The sequence below is a fragment of the Ambystoma mexicanum genome, chromosome 9, assembly GCF_040938575.1.
Source record: "Ambystoma mexicanum isolate Mex_15411 chromosome 9, UKY_AmexF1_1, whole genome shotgun sequence".
Classification (NCBI taxonomy): domain Eukaryota; kingdom Metazoa; phylum Chordata; class Amphibia; order Caudata; family Ambystomatidae; genus Ambystoma; species Ambystoma mexicanum.
Window position 1 is genome coordinate 256,476,972 of NC_090931.1, and position 24,866 is coordinate 256,501,837.

General features: G+C 47.3%; 1 protein-coding gene across 4 annotated transcripts in view; it reads right to left on the reverse strand.

Annotated features, from left to right (window-relative positions):
* The window catches only part of LOC138487933 (germ cell-specific gene 1-like protein), a 225,660-nt gene that overhangs the window by 61,242 nt on the left and 139,552 nt on the right, over positions 1-24,866 (reverse strand). For all 4 annotated transcript variants that reach the window (XM_069614567.1, XM_069614566.1, XM_069614569.1 and 1 more), the window contains one exon: positions 7,308-7,355. In XM_069614567.1, coding sequence (XP_069470668.1) covers positions 7,308-7,355 — 48 coding nt within the window. The remainder of the gene's footprint in view (positions 1-7,307; positions 7,356-24,866) is intronic.

The window sequence follows — 24,866 nt, forward strand, 5'->3', positions numbered from 1 at the left end:
AGGATAGCTCGGGAGGATAGCTCAGGGGCAAAGTGCTCACCTTGGAAGCGAGACGACACGCAGAAACGCGGGTTCGATCCCCGGGTCAGCGCTTAGAAACCTCTGGGTATTAAGCACGTTATAAATAACCCATCATATCATATCATAACTGAGGGGAGCTGGGATCTATATAGCTTCTGCTTGTAGTGTATAAAAGCCTGGTTAGCCTGACATCAAGAGTTACCAGAAATACTTTTGGCTCTGGTGGAGGGTCAGAAGGTGGAGTCGGATATTCGGAAGACATAATTCAGGTTTTTATTTAAATGAAAAGAAGAAGACCTAACTTTCCTTATCACCTACCTAGCTAAAAAAAAGTTCATAAAGTCAAAAGAATCTTTATCCTACAGACAAACTATCCTATTTGGCCTTGCCACTAATGTTAACTAACTTAAATAAACCAAGGGCAAGATTTGTCTTCACCTGGTCTCCCCTCCAGGTCATTGAATAGTCTTGAATGATGCCACCTCTCGGTGGAACAGATAGTCTCTGCGATCAACTCTTGTAGTTCCTCCACAGCACTTTTTTTCCTCCTGCTTTCTGTGCTCCCCTTTTCCAGAATACTTTATTGCCACTCAGATAGTTTTGTGCAACCTCTATCCAAGTATTTTCTTCACAAGCATTTGATAGGGGTTTTCCTCTGCCTCTTTCTACGCTTCTATTTTCATCTGGTCTCAGTGCCTGTTTCTTTACTGGTTATTCCCCACTTGTACTGGTGCAGTGTCTCTCTGTTAGGCTTGTCACCTCTGGTTTAGGAATCTCTCCACTTATTGCTGATACAACTGTCTGTGCTCAGCCCCTCTCTTCTAGGCTTTTTACTTCTTAAATTAGATAGCTCTGTATTTGATAACTCATTTTGAGTACTGGGACAAGTTTCTTCTGCTAGACAATGATATCCTGTGGGCCTCCTGCTTCTCCCGGTCCCCTGGTACCTCATACTTGGCAGGGACCGGTGGTTGGGCTCAGCTCTCGGTCGGCACTGCTCTCTCTTTCTGCTTGGTTCCTGCCCAGCATGTCCAGTTTGTGGTCATGCCACCACCAGGTTGCTTGCTCGTCTCTCAGTAGACTCAAGACCCTTCTTGTTTCTGCATGCGCTGGTTTTCTGACGCCTGCCATCGTGTTCTCTCTCTCTCCAGAAGTCACAGGCTCTACAACGAACTTCTGCTCTGCCTTCTGCAGGCATAATGATCCTCTCTTCTCTTCCTCCTTGGCACAGTTGTGTATGCGTCTTGCATTAAAGAGTCATCTTCCTTCTGTGGTGCCATTAGGTTTCGTCTTGCATTGCCTTCAGCCAAAGATAATGATGCTACATTCTGAGGCTTATCAGGTCCATGTATGCAATTGCATTTGTTGGTTTAGGGAGTTGCTCACAGGAATGGGAGTCCTTCTTCCCAAATGGGGAGTCTCTCCCGTGGAGGTCCCACTTGCCTTCATCCCTGGGGAGGGTTTTGCAGTGCGGGCTCACATCCCTAGTCTCACAGGTAGGGAGAAGGGGTGAATACCTGTGATTCTGCACACTCCCCAGGCCAACTGTTGCTGAACAAACACACCTATGTGTATTTAGCTCTGTGCATTTGGGACGATCGATAAATAAACATTATGGCATTTAAAGCACAGGGGATCGTAAATAATGGGTAAAATATGTTTGCATTTTATGTGTAAGTTGGGACACTATGTACTAGCTCCTCATTCCCCAGTGGAAGCTCCTAGTCGCTGGTTAATGTTGGATACCCAGGAGCTGCTTTTAGCTCCTGCTTATCTGATTTTAATTTCGATCTCTGAATGCAAATCAGTTGACTCTGTGGTCCTCTGCCACGCGAGGAATTTACAGATGACAAAAAAAACCTGTGTGTACTGAAGCGGCATGGGACATTTTGTTCAACATTGCCCGTTATTGGGTTCCGAAAACTCCAACGCTCGAAAATAAAACAGAATATGCCTTTGGGCTTAGAGAAAACCTTCATGTATTTCCCCTGTACATATCCCAGATGTTCAGTTCATCCACACATTTGCTGATCTGTCATGTTAGTGGGATAGCAGCGCAAGTGCAAGTGAACCCTTTCGTGAGTTCCGAAGCTTCCAGAAACTGCCTGGACTTCTGCTTAGCACGACAACATACTATACCCCCTGGTTATTGAATCCCACTCAGTAACGTCTGCCATCTTCATATTAGTCTCAAGCTCCTGGCCCTTCCACGGAGGATCTCTCAGGGGGCACACAGTCCATGTGCACTTGGCACAGTGTCTGTACAATGGTAGGATCATTGATTGACAGGTATGTGTTCCAGTGGCTGAGAGTTACACTGATTGATCCCCCAAGCCAACTCCTTCATTGTAGATCTGCAAAGATATCTGATCGGATGCATTTAAGAGTTGGTTCTTTTGGAGTTACTATAATGGGATCTTAATCGAAACATGATGAAAAATCGTATGCACTTAGACAACGTTTCCGCATAGTCTTGACCATGCTAAATATACAGGGGTCAAGCAACTTACCCCTGACTTAAACCCATTCAGGGTGATTCAGTAAACCTCGTTGTGAATCGAATATTCCACTTCAGGAGCAACTTTGCCAATTGGCTGTCCATGCACCTAATACACATGGGTTGAAATATGTCCCTGATGAACATGGAATTACTGAAAAAGGGTGATTTGATAACCCTGGAAAGTAAGGATTGAGAACTGTCGCACAAAGACACCTTGGTGAAAACCTACTGTAATTCATAGACCCCAAAGATATCTCATAGTCAAAAAGGATAAGGAGAGAATAAAGTCTGGCATATGTCACCCCTCATCATAGACCTTTTATCGCTGATTCTGAATATTTTATTGTGGGTTCCTCTAGTGGAGGTCTTGAGAGGATGGAAAAGACAAGAAATCACCATGTGCTTTTGTGAGGGTAGTCAGTGGAATCAGAAATGCATTTCCTATTGTTCAACCCAAGCCTATTCTGATTTTTGCCATAGATGGCTAAAGCCAGTGTTCACTCAACCCGGGTCACCATTATTCATCCCTCTGTCAGGATAAAAAGGCAGAACTCTTCTCATTTGAGGATCAGGCCAGCAAGGGTGGCCATGGCATCTCCAATTCAGATTTTCTTCACTGCCAGGAGGCATGTACGGTCCACTAGATGCTGCCTCTATGATTCGTCTCACCGATCAGTGCAGACAGACAGGTTACGGAGAATCACAGAGGCCTCTCTGGGCTTATAGTGCCTGTACGATTCACCTCACCTATCAGTGCAGACGCAGACTGGTTGCAGAGAATTATTGAGGCCTCTCTGGGCTTATGGTGCCTCTACGATTCACCTCACCTATCAGTGCAGACACAGACTGGTTGCGGAGAATCACAGAGGCCTCTCTAGGCTTATAGTGCCTGTACAATTCCTCTCACCTATCAGTGCAGACACAGACTGGGTGCAGAGAATCACAGGGGCCTCTCTGGGATTATTGTACCTCTACGATTCACCTCACCTATCAGTGCAGACACAGACTGGTTGCGGAGAATCACAGAGGCCTCTCTAGGCTTATAGTGCCTGTACAATTCCTCTCACCTATCATTGCAGACGCAGACTGGTTGCAGAGAATTATTGAGGCCTCCCTGGGCTTATGGCGCCTCTAGGATTCACCTCACCTATCAGTGCAGACACAGACTGGTTGCGGAGAATCACAGAGGCCTCTCTGGGCTTATACTGCCTGTACGATTCGTCTCACCTATCAGTGCAGACGCAGACTGGTTGCACAGAATCACTGAGGCCTCTCTGGGCTTATAGTGCCTGTACGATTCGTCTCACCTATCAGTGCAGAGGCAGACTGGTTGCAGAGAATCACTGAGGCCTCTCTGGGCTTATAGTGCCTGTACGATTCGTCTCACCTATCAGTGCAGACACAGACTGGTTGCAGAGAATCACTGAGGCCTCTCTGGGCTTATAGTTCCTGTACGATTCGTCTCACCTATCAGTGCAGACGCAGACTGGTTGCAGAGAATCACGGAGGCCTCTCTGGGCTTATAGTGCCTGTACGATTCGTCTCACCTATCAGTGCAGAGGCAGACTGGTTGCAGAGAATCACGGAGGCCTCTCTGGGCTTATAGTGCCTGTACGATTCGTCTCACCTATCAGTGCAGAGGCAGACTGGTTGCAGAGAATCACTGAGGCCTCTCTGGGCTTATAGTGCCTGTACGATTCGTCGCATTTATCAGTGCAGACGCAGACTGGTTGCGGAGAATCACTGAGTCCTCTCTGGGCTTATAGTGCCTGTACGATTCATCTCACCTATCAGTGCAGAGGCAGACTGGTTGCAGAGAATCACTGAGGCCTCTCTGGGCTTATAGTGCCTGTACGATTCGTCGCATTTATCAGTGCAGACGCAGACTGGTTGCGGAGAATCACTGAGTCCTCTCTGGGTTTATAGTGCCTGTACGATTCGTCTCACCTATCAGTGCAGAGGCAGACTGGGTGCAGAGAATCACAGGGGCCTCTCTGGGATTATTGTACCTCTACGATTCACTTCACCTATCAGTGCAGACACAGACTGGTTGCGGAGAATCACAGAGGCCTCTCTAGGCTTATAGTGCCTGTACAATTCCTCTCACCTATCATTGCAGACGCAGACTGGTTGCAGAGAATTATTGAGGCCTCCCTGGGCTTATGGCGCCTCTAGGATTCACCTCACCTATCAGTGCAGACACAGACTGGTTGCGGAGAATCACAGAGGCCTCTCTGGGCTTATAGTGCCTGTACAATTCGTCTCACCTATCAGTGCAGACACAGACTGGTTGCACAGAATCACTGAGGCCTCTCTGGGCTTATAGTGCCTGTACGATTCGTCTCACCTATCAGTGCAGACACAGACTGGTTGCAGAGAATCACTGAGGCCTCTCTGGGCTTATAGTGCCTGTACGATTCGTCTCACCTATCAGTGCAGACACAGACTGGTTGCAGAGAATCACTGAGGCCTCTCTGGGCTTATAGTGCCTGTACGATTCGTCTCACCTATCAGTGCAGACACAGACTGGTTGCAGAGAATCACTGAGGCCTCTCTGGGTTTATAGTTCCTGTACGATTTGTCTCACCTATCAGTGCAGACACAGACTGGTTGCAGAGAATCACGGAGGCCTCTCTGGGCTTATAGTGCCTGTACGATTCGTCGCATTTATCAGTGCAGACGCAGACTGGTTGCGGAGAATCACTGAGTCCTCTCTGGGCTTATAGTGCCTGTACGATTCGTCTCACCTATCAGTGCAGAGGCAGACTGGTTGCAGAGAATCACGGAGGCCTCTCTGGGCTTATAGTGCCTGTACGATTCGTCTCACCTATCAGTGCAGAGGCAGACTGGTTGCAGAGAATCACTGAGTCCTCTCTGGGCTTATAGTGCCTGTACGATTCGTCGCATTTATCAGTGCAGACGCAGACTGGTTGCGGAGAATCACTGAGTCCTCTCTGGGCTTATAGTGCCTGTACGATTCGTCTCACCTATCAGTGCAGAGGCAGACTGGTTGCAGAGAATCACTGAGGCCTCTCTGGGCTTATAGTGCCTGTACGATTCGTCGCATTTATCAGTGCAGACGCAGACTGGTTGCGGAGAATCACTGAGTCCTCTCTGGGCTTATAGTGCCTGTACGATTCGTCTCACCTATCAGTGCAGAGGCAGACTGGGTGCAGAGAATCACAGGGGCCTCTCTGGGATTATTGTACCTCTACGATTCACCTCACCTATCAGTGCAGACACAGACTGGTTGCGGAGAATCACAGAGGCCTCTCTAGGCTTATAGTGCCTGTACAATTCCTCTCACCTATCATTGCAGACGCAGACTGATTGCAGAGAATTATTGAGGCCTCCCTGGGCTTATGGCGCCTCTAGGATTCACCTCACCTATCAGTGCAGACACAGACTGGTTGCGGAGAATCACAGAGGCCTCTCTGGGCTTATAGTGCCTGTACAATTCGTCTCACCTATCAGTGCAGACACAGACTGGTTGCACAGAATCACTGAGGCCTCTCTGGGCTTATAGTGCCTGTACGATTCGTCTCACCTATCAGTGCAGACACAGACTGGTTGCAGAGAATCACTGAGGCCTCTCTGGGCTTATAGTGCCTGTATGATTCGTCGCATTTATCAGTGCAGACACAGACTGGTTGCAGAGAATCACTGAGGCCTCTCTGGGCTTATAGTGCCTGTACGATTCATCTCACCTATCAGTGCAGACACAGACTGGTTGCAGAGAATCACTGAGGCCTCTCTGGGCTTATAGTTCCTGTACGATTCGTCTCACCTATCAGTGCAGACACAGACTGGTTGCAGAGAATCACGGAGGCCTCTCTGGGCTTATAGTGCCTGTACGATTCGTCGCATTTATCAGTGCAGACGCAGACTGGTTGCGGATAATCACTGAGTCCTCTCTGGGCTTATAGTGCCTGTACGATTCGTCTCACCTATTAGTGCAGAAGCAGACTGGTTGCAGAGAATCACTGAGGCCTCTCTGGGCTTATAGTGCCTGTACGATTCGTCGCATTTATCAGTGCAGACACAGACTGGTTGCGGAGAATCACTGAGTCCTCTCTGGGCTTATAGTGCCTGTACGATTCGTCTCACCTATCAGTGCAGAGGCAGACTGGTTGCAGAGAATCACTGAGTCCTCTCTGGGCTTATAGTGCCTGTACGATTCGTCTCACCTATCAGTGCAGAGGCAGACTGGTTGCAGAGAATCACTGAGGCCTCTCTGGGTTTATGGTGCCTGTACGATTCGTCGCATTTATCAGTGCAGACACAGACTGGTTGCGGAGAATCACTGAGTCCTCTCTGGGCTTATAGTGCCTGTACGATTCGTCGCATTTATCAGTGCAGACGCAGACTGGTGTTGAGAATCATTGACGTCCAACTTTTATTAAAGCCTCATTATCAACCAGGGTCATTAAAAAGTGTGTAAACATAGTTCAACCTTTGCCCGGCTTTCCTGGAGTCATAATGGAGCCTTTATTTTAAAACATCTTGATTATTGCATCCCCAGGAAAAGGCATAGATTATGTTAACCCTTGAAGGGTTACTGATGCATATCTCCGTACGGGGAAGATTTACACAAATGACAAATTTAGTGAATAAAGTAGGAAAGCCAAAGTAGTGCTTATGACAGTGAGAAAAGGCGAAAAAAGAAGGGAGTGATTAGGGAAAAGGTGCGGGGTACAGGGTGTAGCGAATAGAATGAGGGAAAATAAGGGAATTTAGATGATGTTGGGAAGGGCAGGCCTTTTTCGAGTAAATGCATATATCTTACCTCGTTCTGTCGGTGGTGTCAGTTCCAAGAAACTTCTGCATTTCTCATCTGAAAATAACAAGCCCAAGTACAGAGAATCACCATGAGCATAAGAGCATAAGAAGCATTATCAATAACCTGCAAAATGTCTCCAGCGATGTGAGGTTTGTAATGAACGTAAACAAAAGGAGGTCTTGGACCAGCGTAAGTCTCCCAGGTGAGGCGTTTCAGCTTCTGTCTGTCTGTATCATATTTCTCTAACTTTAATACCATACAAGAGGAAGACGTAATCATACAGTTGCACATGAAGAAAGCACCAACTATACTATGCTGTCTACGTCTAGCGACAGTGATTTATGACCAAATAATGCCCCCATTAGTTTCTAAGTTATGCAACAAATGCTTCAAAGCAGCAATAAATCTAAAACTACTAAAGCAAGCAATTTTTAAGACTCTACTGGAAAACAAAAATATACAACTATGGCCCACATTAAGCTATTGAATTTCAAGCAAACATTTAATCTTTCTTCCTTTTCTTGCCCACATTCTGGAAAGATTAGCAACTGCACACATTTTTTTTTTAATTTGAATTTATTAAGATTTTCCAATAGTATGCAGTAAGACATTACAAAGCTGGGAACATGAATCAAAAAGAGGAAACAACAATATATAGGTAGTCAAGACAATCTGCCCACGAATAAACATTTTCTCCCGTTCCTCCCCCACCCTCCCCAAAACTCCTTCTCCTCAGTCAATCTTTGATGCAAATTTTGAAGACGACTTAATTGGTACCATGTGCAGGCTCGCAAATAGTCACATTAGGTGCGATTATCTCTGTATGATTTCCTCAGGGTTATCATATAGGTCTCGTTCAGGTTAGTTAGTCAATACACTGTCATCTAAATAGCATCCCTCGTCCGTTTCTCCTCTGCATTCTAGTTAATGGATCCAGGCATATATTTGGATACAAAGTCGTCGCACAATATGTCGCACTGCACTGATCTCGCATGTAGGGTTGAAGTTATTTTTTCCATAACACATATATGCAATGCAACATTAACCCATTCACCTTTGTTTGGAACATTGTCAGATTTTCACTTCTTTGTTAAAGCTGCACGAGCTGCCAGTAAAAGGTGAGCTGCTAGACCCTTGATTCTACGTCGTTCATCTCCTTCTTGTTCAAACCCAAAAAGAATAAGAAAGGGTTCTGCAGTTCTCTGAATTCCATCTAGATCCCTGATCCACCCCAGAACCTCATCTCAGTAGACTCTGATCCTGGGGCAATCCCACCACATATGCCAGTAGTCGGCAGTACCACCACATTTATGCGAGCACCCCGGGGATAGCATCTGGAACATGCTGGAGAGTCTGAGGGGGTTATACTGCCATCTGTGTAACAGTTTGATCGCGTGGAGTTTATACTGGCTAGACATAGAAACCTGTGGTGCGGCTCTACACATCCTTCCCCACATGCCAGGATCAACCTCTTCACCAATATCTTTCTCCCATCTACTCTTCAATGATAATGTGGAGCCCCTTCCGGACTCAATCAGTTCTCTGTACATCGAAGATATCAAACCCTTCATCTCTGTCCTAGAGTCCAACAGCATCTCAAAAGGGGTAAGTTCTCTACTTGTTTTGTCCCTCCATTTGTCCTTTGTGAGAATACCATTGATCTGCAAGAACTGGAAGAAAGACAGGGGGCCCAGCCCTAAAGCCTCTCCCAATTCTGAGATTGTGATGAAGGAGCCATGCTTCCATAGCTGACCTACCCTCTCTAGTCCTGCCTCAAACCAGATCTGGAATATTTCCCCATCAGGAATGCCCTCTCTGATACCAGGGGCCCATAAATGGCTCAAGAGAGACGGCCATGACGTGACCTTACACATGTCACTGGTATCCCTCCATATTTCCCAAATGGTCCCCAATATCGGGTGGTCCCTTAGCCTCCTTAATAGTTTCTTTCTTGGTTCCCATAGCCATTCAGAGACGGTTGCTAGGGCCAGGTAGTGATTGTCCATTGAAACCCACTGAGGCTCTTTACGGTTCCGTAAGTGGGGAATCAGGATTCTCAATTGGGTAGCCTGATAGTATTTTTTCAGGTCCGGTAATCCCAGCCCACCCTTATCTTTCGGTAGTGCCAAAGTGTCATAGGCTACCCTCGCTCTCTTTCCCTACCACAGAAACTTCACAATAGCTCTTTTGACTTCATCAAAGAAAACTTTCGGCATATTAATGGCAAGCATTTGGAAAGGGAAAAGAAAGCAGGGGAGGCATACCATTTTCATCGCATTTAGCCTATCCAACCAGGATATTGTCAATTTTTGCCATTTGGCGAGATCAGCATGGAATCTTAGAAGAAGGGGGGGAATTGGCTTCATAGAGTTTGTTTATGTCTCTCGTCATCTGTATGCCCAAGTTTTTGTGTGGTGACATGTAGGGGAAATAAGATCGATTTAGCCTTGTTGATTTTGAAGCCCGAAAGTTCCCCATAATCTTTGATTAAGTGAATTGCCCTGGGTATGGATGTTGTGGGGTTTGAGATGTGGAGAAGTAAATCATCAGCATAGATGGCCACTTTGTATTTGGACCCACCTAGCTGAAGTTGGTGTACCTGGTGGTCATCTCTCAACCTCTGGGCTCGGGGTTCCAGGCAGAGTGTGAAGAGTATGGCTGAGAGGGGGCATCCCTGTCGAGTTCCCTTTCCTAATTCGAACCAACGGGATTATTCTCTGTTTACAAAAATGGATGCCCTGGGGGACGTGTACACTGCGTGAATGGCTCCTCTGAATTTCGGGCCTATTGCCTCTTTGCGGAGGTCTGCCACCAGAAAGTCCCATTCGACTCTATCAAGGGCCTTCTCGGCGTCAATCGAACGGAGAGCACGGTCATTAATCATGTGATGGGACACGTAGATCAGATGTAATGTCTTCCTTATAGTGACAGCTCCCTGTCTTCCCAATATCAGGCGTGGCATGGATGTTTCTAGGCGGGCCGCAAGAATTCTAATGTATATCTTGGCATCTAGATTCAACAGGGAAATGGGACGGTATGAGCTACACAGTTTAGGGTCTCTTCCCTCTTTGGGAATAACCAAAATAAGAGCTCGGACAAAGGAGTCCAGGGCTTTTCCAGTGTTGAGGATCTCATTGAAGAGTTCCACCAGAAAGGGGAGGAGGGAGGAGAGAAGGAACTTATAGAATCCAGTGGTGTAACCGTCCTCTCCTGGAGCCTTGCCCAATGATGGCTTCTTAACTTCGTTCTCTACCTCTTTCTTATTTATTGGGCTTTCTAGGGCTAGAGATTCATTGCATGCGAGTTTCGGCATTCGTACAGAGGACAGATATTCATCAGTCCCCGCCAGCCCAGGTTGTACGTCCGATCTGTATAGGGTCTCATAGAATGAGGCAAAGGCCTCAGGGATTTACGCATTAAATGTAGTGTGGGTGTTCTCTCAGTCCTCTATCTCTAAAACTTTCCGCTCAGATCATTGGTCACGCAGCCTGGTTGCCAATAGAGCGTCTGTCTTGTCCCCCTTTTCATAGAACTTCTGTCTCAAAGGCTGCATTTTATGGACTATCAGTCTGTGTTCCAAAAGACAAAGTTCTTCCCTCTTCCTTTTTGCCTCCAGTATCCTGTCTGTTCTCCCACTCTCGTCCCTTCTCGCCGCTTCATCTAATAAACATATCAAATTCCTGAGTTTATTTACAACCAGAGTCCTTTCCCTTTTTTTGCTTGAACCTTCTCTGATCAGGACTCCACGCCAGGTCGCATTTGCCACCTCCCACATTGTTAGTTTGGAAACCTCCCCAGTGTTGTTTATCTTGAAATATTCACTAATTTCTTTTTCCATCCCTGCTTTAAAGGCGGGGTCCTTCCAGAGAGTCTCATTGCATCTCCATTGACCCCCCTTAATAGGCAAGCTGTCCCAATTCACTTCAACCGTGACCATATCACGATCAGACCAGGTGATCAGAACAATCTCTGATCCAGCCATAGTGTTATATAGTTCATCCGATAGGTATATATAATCGATCCGGGTGAATGTATTATGGGGGGCAGAATAGAAAGTGTATCCCTGTACATTGGGGTGAAGCTCCCTCCATGTATCTCGTAATTTGTATATGTTAAACATGTTCATGATCTCGGTGCGCCCAACCTCAGCCTGTTCTTTCGTGTCCGGGTTGCCTGCTTTCCTATCTAGTTCGGGATCGGCCCACAAATTGAGATCACCCCGAAGGAGGACATGGCCTATGGCTTCCAGCATGATCTTGGGGATTGATTTACCCAGGAATCGGGATTGTCCTGTATTGGGGGAATGTACTGTGGCAAACGTAATGTTTGTTTTACCTATGGAGCACGCAACCAGCAGGGTACGCCCCTCAACATCTACCCATGTCTTGGTAGCTGTGAAGCCCAGCCCTTAACTAATGAGTATGCCAACTCCACCCTTTCTTAGAGGCCCCAAGCCCCAGAATTCTAAGCCCATTTGTGTCCCAAGGAGTCTTCGTTCCTCACCCTTGACATATTTCGTCTCTTGTAGGAGGAGGACATCAAGGTTTGCTCTGTGAAATTTCTGACATACCAGTGATCCTTTGGTTGGGGAGTTGAGACCTTTGACATTTAGCGTGCCTACCCTGAGGTGGTTGTTTACTTGTCAGACTGTACTAACCGCCATTTGTGATCGTCTGTGTCAAATGACTGCTCCACAGAGATCGGCATCCCTGTGAAGGGTCAATTACCAAGTCGTGCCTTACCAAGGATTCCGTTCCTAACCCAAACCCCTTCTGCCCCCCCTTTCCCCTTTCCCTCCTCCTACTCCAACACTCCATTGCGAGATGGCGGCGTCCGACCGAAATCAGTCAGAAACACTGATTCGGTATTGGACCACCAGTGGAGACCGTTACCTCATGGTCCCATCCCATGAATAATCCACAATAATGATTGAGCCCCCATTTTCACGCTTCCCACCTCTACTTAAATTCAAAACATTAACTCTTAGAAGAATATTTGAAAAATATACACTCTGATCAATTAGCTTCTCAGCAAAAAAAGCACTCCTTTCCTTAGTGAAAATCCTTAAGGCAGGTGATGTGCTCCCCACGCCGGGCTGGGTGGGTCTGGCCCAATAAAGACCCATCAAGTATCTCTCAGGGTCGCAGCCCACTTCCAGTGTGGACAGCGGTGAATTTTTAGTAAATCAGTCGGAATGTCTGCTGGGCTCATTTGTCCTCATCAGGTGAAGTGTTGCCCCTCCGAAATTTTCTCGACCCCTTGACCCTTCTCCTTCTCAGCCCCTGGAGATGCCATTGTCGTCCACTTCGTCCACTTCGTCCAGCTTCGTCTCTATCTCCACCATCATCACCATCCTCACGTGTCTCTAAAAGTTCTGCAGAGCATGCACAAATCTCTTTTTCCGTTCTCAGTCTAATCTTCTTTCTTTCGTGCTCAAAGCAGAGGGAGAAGGGATAACCCCATCTGTAACGGGTTCTGCGTTCCTTGAGCCATTTTGTAAGGGGGCCACACATTTGCCTCAATGCTATTGTCAAAGAGGAGAGGTCCTGGAAAATAGTCATTTGTGCCCCGCCAAGGGTGATTGATCCACTGGCCTTGGCCTTTTCAAGCATCCTGGCTTTATCTTGGTACCTGTGGAAGCGGGCAAGGACTAATCTCAGTCCGCCTGTTGGATCGCCCACTCTATGCACTCTCTCAGTTTTTTGGTTCATCGATTTCCTCGTCTGCAACCAATAGCTGGATTATGTCATGGATCGTCTTCCTGAGGCCACCTTCTGTTTCACCCTCATGTTCCGGGATGCCAAAAAAGCAAAGGTTAGTATGGCTCTCGCGATTTTCCAAATCCTCCATTTTGAGTCGGAATTCTTCTTCCCTTCGCTCTATTTCCACTATTCGAAATTCCATTTGGTTTTCGAGGGTGTCTATGGAGGCTTGATTATTCTCTACTCCTTCAAGTCTCTCTTCAAACTTGTCCATTCGCTGTGTGATCTTGCCTATCTTTCCGCCTATATTGGCCCCCATGTTCTTTTTTTCGTTCAGGAGGGCGGCAATATCTCCTTTGGTGGCTGCAGAGTCTGTTCCAGAGGTCTCCATGGTCGAGGAACCAGTATTTCCAACAGTATTGTGGGGCAGGTAATAGGTGAACTTAGCAAGCCTCAGTTTTATGTCCATATACACGGGGGTAGCCCTTCCGCAATCCTTTATTGTTAAACTGTTTCGTGACACGAGGGGTCGTTCTACACCTTATGACACAGATTAAATAGAGGCCGCTGTGTCTCAATCCCAAGATGATGGTAGGGTGAATCTATTAATGTCTCCTTGAGGCTGACGGCCACTTATCAAATACTGGTTTTTGTGATGTCTGAGAGCATCCGTTTAATCCAACGTTGGGACGATCGCTCCAGGGCAGTCATTTCGCCAGGGGAGTGGTGTGCGTTCCGTAAATCTGAGTCTTTGTCATTCTTCAGGCAGGTCACTGTTAGCCCAATATGACTTATAGGGTGGACCCCAACACGTAAGAGTTGGTATGGCTATGAGGATCAAAAAAGGTCAGTGTTGGATGATTCCAAGATGGTTCCAGGAACGTGTTTCAGATTCTCAAGTTTGTCAGTGCTGTTCACCCGTGCTTCCAAAACACCACCTTTCACAGTTCTCGGGTCTGGGGCACACAGTCTGGGTAATGGCATTCGGGGAGTCTTGTGCCTTAGAGCCCTATGTTTCAGCAGGATTTGTTGTAGGGTGCACACTGTATTTAGCACTTCAATAGACCCAGGGTAAGGGGACTGTATGACTGTGGTTCTGATGTGGCCCATGCAAAGGATTTAATCCGCTGCTCCAGGCTCCCCACTTCCTTTTCCTATTTGGGTGTACCTCAGGGTGTAGGGAGAGTTAGAAAGTGGGCTATATTAAGTATTGCGTGTGGGGAACAGTCTCTGACAACCTAACTCCCGGCTGGGTCCAGGGCACTCCTGGTGCGTATCAGTAAAGGTCGTGGAACACTTCAAATATGAGTTCTGACTTGCTCTTTCATGGGTCATGTGTGCACTGAGGGGCTCTGGCACCCGCAATAATGTCCACTGTTAAGTAGTCCACGCCATGCAGTTCCCACCAACTGTCTTCCTTGGGCCACTCCTTCCGCGGGCTCCGTCGAGCCCTGGGAACACAAAGTCACTCTCACCATATCGGGGTGTTCTTGGGGAAAGGCGGCCTGCTGGGGCAGTGATGATGGTGGGGTAACCACTCCCCGGGTCAGATTCTGCGATCCTACCTTGTTCTGTTGAGTTCAGGGCAGGGGCCGTGCGTTCGCAGACCAGTCCCCTCTCCGCGACGCAGGGCTCTGCAGGACCACTTAACTAAGAGATCCGTTGTGGTGGGACCAGTGTGGCACAGCGCAGCGCCTGTCTGCCTGTTGTGGCTGGGGTAGGCGGTTTGCGTCGAAGTTGGAGACCCGTCGGAGCAAAGGGCAGTGGAGCGGATGCCAGTCCGTTCTTTTCCCGTGCTTTTCCCCGTGTCTGGCAACAGGGCGGGTAGGGCCCGAATCCAGGTAACGCCTTCTGCAGGGGCCAAGGCTTCTCCTGACAGGTATCAGAGGGGCGCAAAACGCACTGCAGATGACACGGTACAGGAGACTTATATGTGTGGTCAGAGGCGAGGCGTCTGGCGGCTCTCCATTGCCCCGTCTTTGCCTCTCACTGCTGCGGCTGCGTGCTTACCGATGAGCCCAGCGTTGTTGCCCGGGGAGGTCAGGCACTTAAACTCTCCACCAGTCGCGTATCTGGTTCAAGAGAGTGTCGATATAGCGGGGGTCTCCCCCTGCAACCGGGTCACAGGGTCCCCGCTTGGACTTAATGAGCAGCTTCTAACACTTCTTATCACATCCGAGCTGCAGGCCCGTGGTTTGCTGCGCAACTAATTCTCCTGAAGTCGTTGAGGTCTTATCTCAGCGATTTCGGGTCCGATTTGCATCAGATTTTCTCTCAATGCATCTATGGTGGTTTCTGCCACCCATTTCTTCAAGATTCTCTTACGGGGGGGTCCTATGGCGAGGGCTCAGTCCGCTTTTAGGTACCACAGGACAGAACTCACCCAGAGTGCAACTGTACACATTAAAATGTATAGTTAATCAATTTGCATGCTCTGTGACAGGCAACCAGGTTTCCAACCACAAATCAGGACAGAGACCACTTTACTAGATGTTAAACCGGCCATACTTAATCTGATGGACTGAAATCAAAATGCTGTCCTTATCCTAGTTGATCTGTCAGCTTCCTGCAAAACCATGCACCATGAAAACCCAATAGAAATATGGAATCAGTCCACATTACTTGAGCGCCACACTCTTAAATTAGACCAAATCTTGACTGCAGGATAGAGTCTTCAATTCTGCTTTATTGATTAAAGTCAATATAAAATGACTAAATGTTTACATTATTACATCTTATCCACACAATAGATGATGTAAATGTTTTTAAATAAAATGTATATAACTTAACAGAAATAGACATTTGGTGTGGCCTGTACAACAAATCCAATGGATTATGTGTGTATCTGACTCTATCTTTTACAAATGTATGTTTCACTATGTGTCTTTAAATCATATTCAAAACAGAAAATAAAACAGAACACGGTTACAATTTTGAACTGCTGTTTTACAAAGAGGGCTGTTTCTTTCGGAATAGGGAAGATTTCCCAAGCCTAAACTAGAGTCTTAATATTTAACTAGCCCATTTTAAATTGAACACCAAATCTACCAACATGTTGGTTTGTTATTGGAGCAGACAGCGCTGCCTCTCTGGCATTCAGATGTCTTTCAGATCCCTTCTAATTTTTTTCAAGCCAGTCTAAAAGATAGGTGAGAAATAAAACTTGCCTTATTGTGTAAAGATGGAGGGCCTGATTCATGGAAGTATTTTATAATGGAGCAATCCCATAGAAACACGTTCTGTGAATCAGGGCCGTTCTGTTTTCATAGAAAGTGTTTGGAACTGAAAAAGCCGATTCTGTATTACCCAGATCTAAAGTGCTTGAAATCCATTTAAAACATCCTTTGTCTCCTTCAGACATTTGGATTATACAAGATTTCTTTGTAAATCAGATACTGTAATGTATCTGGGGTGGCTTAATGTAGCCTCTGCCGCAATTTTAGGATTCCTCATATCCCCTTTAGAGGTAAGCCAAGTTCCAATCTTAAGCCATGATAAAATGTTGGTTTTCTAACGATAAGTAGCATCTTCTATTTAATAGATTTGTTCTTTCCAGATGTAAAAAAGATTCGAATGAAAGGCAATCAACTCCATATTAAAGCTATGCAGAAATGTTCTCTTCATAATCCATTATGAGGGAGTGGATATCACGTGCTCCTTGAACAGATATAAAACATTTGAGAGCATTTGTGTTGTTATTTCATCTTTTGGCCATTATGCTCATATGCCTGTACCATCTCAAATTCTGCTGAAAGGTTAACCCCATATATTTATTCTTACATGCTTGTCCTATTTGTACAGAGTCCAGATACTATTTATAACAGTGGACTTGCCTTTTGTTTGTGAATGCCACTACTTTGATCTTGTCTACATTCATTTTCAAAACATTTTCTGTACAAAAAAGACCATAGACAGAAAAGGTTTGCTGCAAACCAATTAGTGTCTGATCTAAAATAACAATATCATCTATGTATAATAGTACTTGAGGGGGTAATCTTCTAGTGGTGGAAAAGTTTTAGATAGTTTCTGAGTTTTGTTTATATCTGTTGAGTACATTGAAAAGAGCAGCGGTTCCCCTGTCTAGTGAGATTGTTACGCTGACCTGGTCTCTGTGGGGGGGTTGGGGCACGGTTGGAGCCCTCCCTCGACTTGGCTCCTCTGGATCGCCTCCCTCTCCCGGTTGCTGTAGAGCTTGCTGTTCTGATGCTGCTATTGCCCCTGAGAGAAGATGAGAGCTAATGAGAATGGCGTTCCCTCGACCCTCTCGTGCCAAAATGAAGTGTGCAAGCGTTTTCCCATGCAAGCTCACATGTTGTGTTGTAATGTAGAGCTATCCGTCCTGCTTATCGTAGCAGGGGCGCGTAGAGCAGACCGAGTTGCTTCACTGGTCCGTGGAAGTGTTGATCCAGACCAGCTGCGACCAATCCCCTTCGAAGGTAAGTCTTTTGGTTATGATTATAGTTTGTTTATTATAATGTCTTTGTCTTGTTCAACAATAATTCTTGCAATGTTTAATCTCATCCCAACTGATATGAAGAAGCAGATCATGGAGCGAATCCGGGAAGTTCCTTGAACCTGATGGAACTGGTAAATTGGCCTTTATAATGGAACTCTAGGCACTGGTATGGCGGCCAAGCGTTCGTTATTGTTATGAATTCTAACCTGTTTTTCTCTCTTTTCTCTTGGAGGAGAAGGCCGACGGTGAAGAACGAAGTCTGGATGCTCGATGCAGCTCCGCGGTTGCAGGGTGAAGACGTCGCGTAGAAAAGGAACGAAGAGGAGCTCCGGGTATCTGGACGCCCAGATCAGGTGAGAAGGCGGCTCTGACTCCGGTAGTGATGGGATGCAGGTAAGAAGCGCGCATAGCGATGGAGCGCTGGGAGCAGGTAGGAGCGCCTTCGGCGATGGAGTAGCTGGATTCAGGTAAGAGGCGCACACAGCGATGGAGTAGCTGGAATCAGGTAAGAGGCGCACACAGCGATGGAGCGGCTGGAAGCAGGTAAGAGGCGCACACAGCGATAGAGCAGCTGGGAGCAGGCAAGAGCGCCTTTGGCAATGGAGTAGCTGGATTCAGGTAAGAGGCGCGCACAGCGATGGAGTAGCTGGATTCAGATAAGAGGCGCACACAGCAATGGAGTAGCTGGAATCAGGTAAGAGGCATACACAGCGATGGAGCGGCTGGAAGCAGGTAAGAAGCGTCCACAGCGTTGATACTGGAATCTAGTAAGATGTCTTCAGAGATGAAGCAGATGGAATCAAGTGGATGCGCAGGTAAGAACTGCAGTAAGCGTTACGCTGCAAAAGCAGAACAACGCGAAGCAGAGGCATGTGGATGGGTTGGCCTTATATAGGCTGGCCCTGGCCCCTCCCTTTAGCCCCGCCTAGTGGCTCCACCTTGCCCCACCCAGGGACTCCTGCACGTGCCTTCCAATGTTGTTCTATGGACACGCCTGGCCCTGCTGCACGTGCCTTAGGCACAAAGTGTGCTAGGCACACTTTTACATGAGCCTGGCGCCAGAGGTGGCAGGACTGGGTCCATTTGGACCCTGGGGATGAGGGAGGACTGGCCCTTAGTTCTGTGGCATGACAGAGATCTATGGAGTTTCCTCCACTTTTTTGGGACGAATTACATTTTGCCAAAATGTTTTCACTGTTGCTTTACTAAAAAAATCAGAGGGAGACCACCTGCATCCCCCTCACATTGCTTTCCATATACTTAACCAAAACAACCAGCTGTCTGTTTTGTATCAAAGAAAAAGGTAAAAAATGCAGCAAAACGTAATTTTGCCAAATGGTTGGTTGAGGATAGTGGGCAATACTGTCTTAAGACATTACACATAGTGATCCTTCTAGTAAGAACCCACTTGCAGCAGCTGTACCTGCAGCTCACTCTCAAAGTGGGAATTCACTGTAATATTTTATAGTTTAGTTAGCATGCTCCATTTTTTAAAGTTTACTCCTTAGACGAGGTCTGTTAACAAACGAAGTGGAAAAGTCAACACATGTAGCCTAAACATTTGATTTAAATTTTACACAGTATTTTTCCAGTGCACAGTTTAATGCCAGCCAGTTATATAAAGTAGAACGGTATTTCTTACTGTATCAGGTAATAATGTCCCCATACATAATGTCCCCATACATGATGTCCCCATACATGATGTTGCCGGGAAAAGCCATTGGCAACATTACATATGGTGACATTATGTATGGGGACGGGTTGCGGGGATGCCCCTGCTCCCATTTTAAAAAGAAAAACAGGAGTTGCGGGGGTGTTTTTTGTCATGGGACATTTTTGTGGGGACATTATTACATGGAACCTTTCTTACACCTTGACTGTTCGGCTGGCAGAATTCTCCTCTACTCGGACCACACTTAGGGCGCAGGAGAGATATTCCTTCTAAAACATTTTACGGGAGTATCCAGCAGAGCTATCAGGCAGTAGTCAGAGGGAGGATTTCTAGAGTACAATAGGTTGTCAAGAAGCAGCATCTCCGCCCCTTGTCCACAGGAATCACTCAACAAGTATGCCCGTTTGTGGAACATGCTACAGTATGGATTTATATTGACATTGAAGACAAGATGCCTTCTCAAATAAGCATCCGATTTACCAAGAATACATTCATTCATTAACATGCAAGTCCTTAATTCCTACTGGGCGATGGAGTGCACTTGCTAAAGAACTACTGTGAAAACTGGACATAAATACTGTGATCTATTCTCAGTGAGGCTGTGCCGCTTACCCCCGGTGCCTTTCTCTGCCTCCCCCCCTTAACCCGTGGGAAATGATGCCAGGCTTACATACCTCGTGTCCTTCGAGCTCACACATGTATCTTGTTCACCCCAGGCTGGAATATCAATGGTGAGTGGGTGTAGCCAGTAGCCATACCACCTGACCAGTGAAACATCTGCCCCCATTCCAAGGGAATTTTTCACAGCATCTGATGATGGTGATGCTTAACATAGCTTTAAATGAGGGCCATACCACCTTTACCCCACGACAGGATGAATATTTCATCCGATTATTTGCATTCCCCTCACCCATACAAAGTCTTAACTAATGTTTTAATCTCATCAGTGACTGAGGGCATCATCACGAGTTGGGCAGTAACGCTGGCGCTATTACCGCCAGCGTTATTAGCCCTACCGCCAAACCCCCGGCGCTATTAGCGCCGGATCACGGGTTTGGCGGAACGGTTAGTGCCCATTCCCCATTGGGCCCATTCGGGAATTCCTCATTCTCCATTGGGCCGAATGGGGAAAATTGATCATCACAATAATTGTCTAAAAACTGTCAGTGTGATGTGACGAATCGCAGGGTTTTGTCACTTCCCCCCAGAGGAGAGCCTTTCCTTGTGAGGCTAGGGAGGTGAGCCCGCTATGCAACATTTCCCCTAGGGGTGGTGGTCAGTGGGACCTCGCAGGGAGAGACTCCCCTTCTGGGGATAAGAACTCCCATTCTGTTAAGGAACGCCCCAAAAACCCTCTCTGTTGAATCATCAATAAAATGCGCAACCTTCCCTGTCTGGCCCTGCGCGGTTGAAAACACTGCACCAGAGATCCTACCAGATGACACCTCTGCTCCTTTGCTTTTAGACATGATGGCAGCAGATGCCCATTGCATGGCAGCACATGCCCAGCAAGACGGAGATCCTCCTCATCGGCACACCTTCACCATCCTTTCCCCTCACTCTCTGGCCGGCCTCCATTGGCCCTCCTCCTACCCCCACCTGCGAGGCTAAGAACCTCGGGGTCATCTTTGACTCCACTCTTTCCTTCTCCGCCCACATCTCTGAGGTCTAAAAAGTCACATTTCCGACTGCACCTCCTCAGAGGTACTCTGCCTTTCCTCTCCTTCCCCCAGAAGCTCATGGTATCCCAAGCTCTGGTTCTCTCTAGCTTGGACTATTGTAACAGCCTCTTTCTAAATCTACCTGCCTCTACTCTCCGCCCTCTGCAACTAATCCAGAACAGGACTGCAAGACTTGTCCTTGGCCTCAAACCCTGGGATCGTATCTCTCCAGCTCTGAAATCTCTCCACCTGCTTCCAGTGGATGCAAGGATTACATTCAAAACCCTCTGCATTGTCCACAAGGCTTTCTGGGGCCTGGGTCCAAAATACCTTCAGCTATCCCTCTGCAAATACCTCCCCTCCTCTACCTCCAACTCACTCAGGGTCAGTCGTTTTTCTAAGAAACGAGCTGGGGGTAGATTTCTGTCTTCAGCTGGGGCCTCCCTCTGGAACAGCCTCCCTGCCACTCTAAAACTTGAGGAGAACCATCTCCAGTTCCGGAAACACCTCAAGACCTTCCTCTTTTCTTCTGCCTTCGCTCCCCCTCTCCCCTGCTGATCTGTTCTCTTTTGGCACCGTGCACCTGGCCACCCTCTGTCTTTTGGACCCAGGTAGCTGCTCATCCTACCACCCTCCCGCACTGCCTCTGGGCCACCCCTTGCACTGGGGTCTGTATCTGTATCCATACAGCACCCCCTTTTTCTTCCTGCACTAATCAGACCTACCCTGTCTGCTGCCTTAAACCTAGCACTTGCAAATTGCTGGCTGCATTACCACTGTTTGTTGCCTTTATTATTTATTTATTGTTACTTATCTGTTTCTCCACTGCTTCGCACTTTCCACCTCTCTCCCTTCCATGCACTTTTCCCCTCCCCCCTCTCCCATGCACTTGCGCGTTCTCAATGTCACTGGGCCTAGTAAGATCACTGTTTTGTTCTCCCCTGTTCCCCTCCCTTGCCTTGTCGCGCTCTGAAACACTTGTGTACGAGCGCGATAGAAATAAAATATCAATCAATCAATCAATGGTGCGGTAAGAGGCGCTTTGCCTAAATACTATGAATTGCCCTTTGGGGCTCCGTGTAATCCCGTCAGATGTTATTTTTGAAAATGGCCCCATTGGGCATTGCATATTGCAGGAAGAAGCTTTAAATGAGCTGTGTCCTGATCTGCAAATGAACTGCTCCAAACGGACCGACCCTGCAACAACAAATGAGGCGCACAAAGGGTCATTGTTACATGACCCGCCTCCAACCACCACTGATTGGGTGGCCTCTACATTTGTTCCGGATGCTCTTGGGAGCCGGCAGGTGATGCCGTCCCCCTACAAAGGCCCGCAATCAAGGCCCTCATTGACCTTCCCTGTCTGGCCCTGTACGGACAAAAAGGCAGCACCGGAGATCCTACCAGTTGGCATCCCTGCGCCTTTGATTTTAAACAACATGATGACAGCAGATTCACTTTGCATGGTGAGGCAAGATTTGCTTTTCGTAAGTACTATGAAATGCCCTGTGGGGCTCTGTGTAATCCTTTGATTGGGTGGCCTCTACATTTGTTCGGGATGCTCCTGGGAGCCGGCAGGCAGTGCCAGCCCCTAAAAAGGCCCACAATCAAGGCCCTCATTGACCTTTCCTGCCTGGCCCCATCAGGCCATGACAGCTGCACCAGTCGCTAGCATGTCTGGTTACCCATTGTCTTCAGCTTGAGATGGCCCCAGTATACCTCTTCACGAAATGACGATTACTCGCACGACAACCCAAGGTAAGAAGAGTCTTGACTCTGCGCTGCATTGTACCTGCCAACCTCCTATTTCCTCTGCACAGGCTCTACGAGCAGATCTCCCATCCGCCACACATTTCCTATCTGCCCTTCTACCATATCCAGCAGCCCACTGCTATCATTGTTACACACCGCCCTCCTCATTGTCATCAATGTACTGCTCCCCACTGCCACTACATCATGCCTTACTAGCCGCTACTAACCCTTCACCCATGTTAACTATGCCCCTTGCACTTGTCCCCTACTGGAGCATCACAACCTGTTATCGCATAGCTTGCGCGCTGCCTGGGCCAGCCCATCTTCCCGTGCACAACCACATAACACTTTGAATAAGCTCAGTCGCTCAGAGCACCAGAGCATTGCCACCCCTTCTCATTCTAGGCTGCTACCATGTCCCACCATCTTTCACCCTCAGTGACCAGCCACCATACCCATAATTTGGGTATCACTATTGGCACTCTTCACAACCCTGACAGTCCTACACCCTTGCCACTACCTCTCGTGACCAAATCATTTATTGATACAGCTACGCATATGCCCAAGGAGTGCTGAAAGTCCTCCTCGCTATCATGTGGCGCAGTTCACCTACTGTTTCGAAACCATCGAATGACACCGCTCTGCACAGCACTCCCATGACGGCTGCACCCCTCTGAAACTCAAATGTTACCCTTCTCCTCAAAAACAGAGCCAACTGTAAAGGTGTCAGGCCTTACCCAAACTTAGGCAGTCACCAATCCACAGCAAAACACCTTGCACACAAACAACCCAATGCATCCACCCCTGCCCTCATCTTGAGACCCCTGATGGACTCAGCCGCAGGAGCCACACATTCACGTGACCTTAGACACTCGCCCACCTTCAAACAATATCCCAACAACAGCGAGCAATCGAGCCCTGGTTAGGAGTCTCCCGATGCGACAAGACTCAGACCCAGAATTTTCCCTCAGCTGTCCAACACTTCTAAACTCACGCTTCCCATCACTAGGGGCTTCAAGAATCGCCAGACTCACTTCTCGCACTTTCTCACTGCCCCAGCTGACAACTAGCTAAACTCTTCAGTTATACCCCCAGGATAGCCCCTTGCCTCAACTTAAACAACCAGATGCCCTAAAATGTGCTCTCATCAATGTATGCTCTCTAGGAGCAAATGTAATTGATGTCCATGACCTATCATTGGAACACCAGCTTGACATTGTAGTCGTTACAGAATCCTGGTTACACAATGCTTCAGGCCCGCTTCTCTCCTTAGCCATTCCTCCTGACTATACCATCCTCAGGGCTGACAGCCTTAATGCCATAGGGGGTGGAGTTGCCATCATAACCAAAACCTCCCTTCATATCAGATCCTCCCCCATTCCTATCACCAAAGGGTGCGAAATGCTACTAGTAAAGCTTATCACGAATCCCAAAACCACCTACAACCTCCTTTTGGTCTACCGCCAACCAAATGGCACTAATCGGCCTGACCTACACATCCTACTCCTGATCATGCAATTCATGAAGCCCGTGACTAAATTCATTGTCATGGGTGACATCACGCTTGGATTCAATGATGCTGCTGATCCCAAAGCCTCAGCCCTTGCATCAACCTACAAAGATATAAATTTCACCCAACTTATTGACTCTCCTACCCACAACAAATTCTGAATCCTAGATTGGATTCTCATGGCAAATGTCACCATTAACATCACCACTATTACTGAAATACCTTGGTCCGACCACTTCCTCAATCACTTGAAACTTTGTATCGCCACTCCTCTTACTGCCCATTTACCCAGGCCTAGCCCAATATTGGTCAGGAGCACCTGTAAACATACACATAAGTGTCTGAAACCAACAAGTTTGGCATCACTCAAGACTAGCACCCCATCCCACATGAATCCTCATGGCATAGCCAGCCTCTACCATGCCTGCCTGTGCTCAACCCTAGACTTGCATGCTCCTATCATTGCTAAGATACCAAAACCTCACAAACCAAACAACTCCTGGTTTAACGAGGATCTTGTTATCTTACGCCATAATGAAAGAGCCCTTGAACACTTATATAATAAGCACCCATCTCCTAGCAACTGCAAATCCCTTGCTACTGCCTCCCAAATGTACAGGACTGCAGCAGTGACCAACAACATCAATTCTTACAATGGGCACATCTCCAATGCAGGCTCCAACTCCAAAGAGCTTTTCTCCATTTTGAGATAACTTGATACCCCTATTCCTACCACTCCTTAAACAAAGGCTGACAAAGTCTGGTGCACTCTCATACAAACGCCCTTACACACAAAATTGAATCAGTTTGTG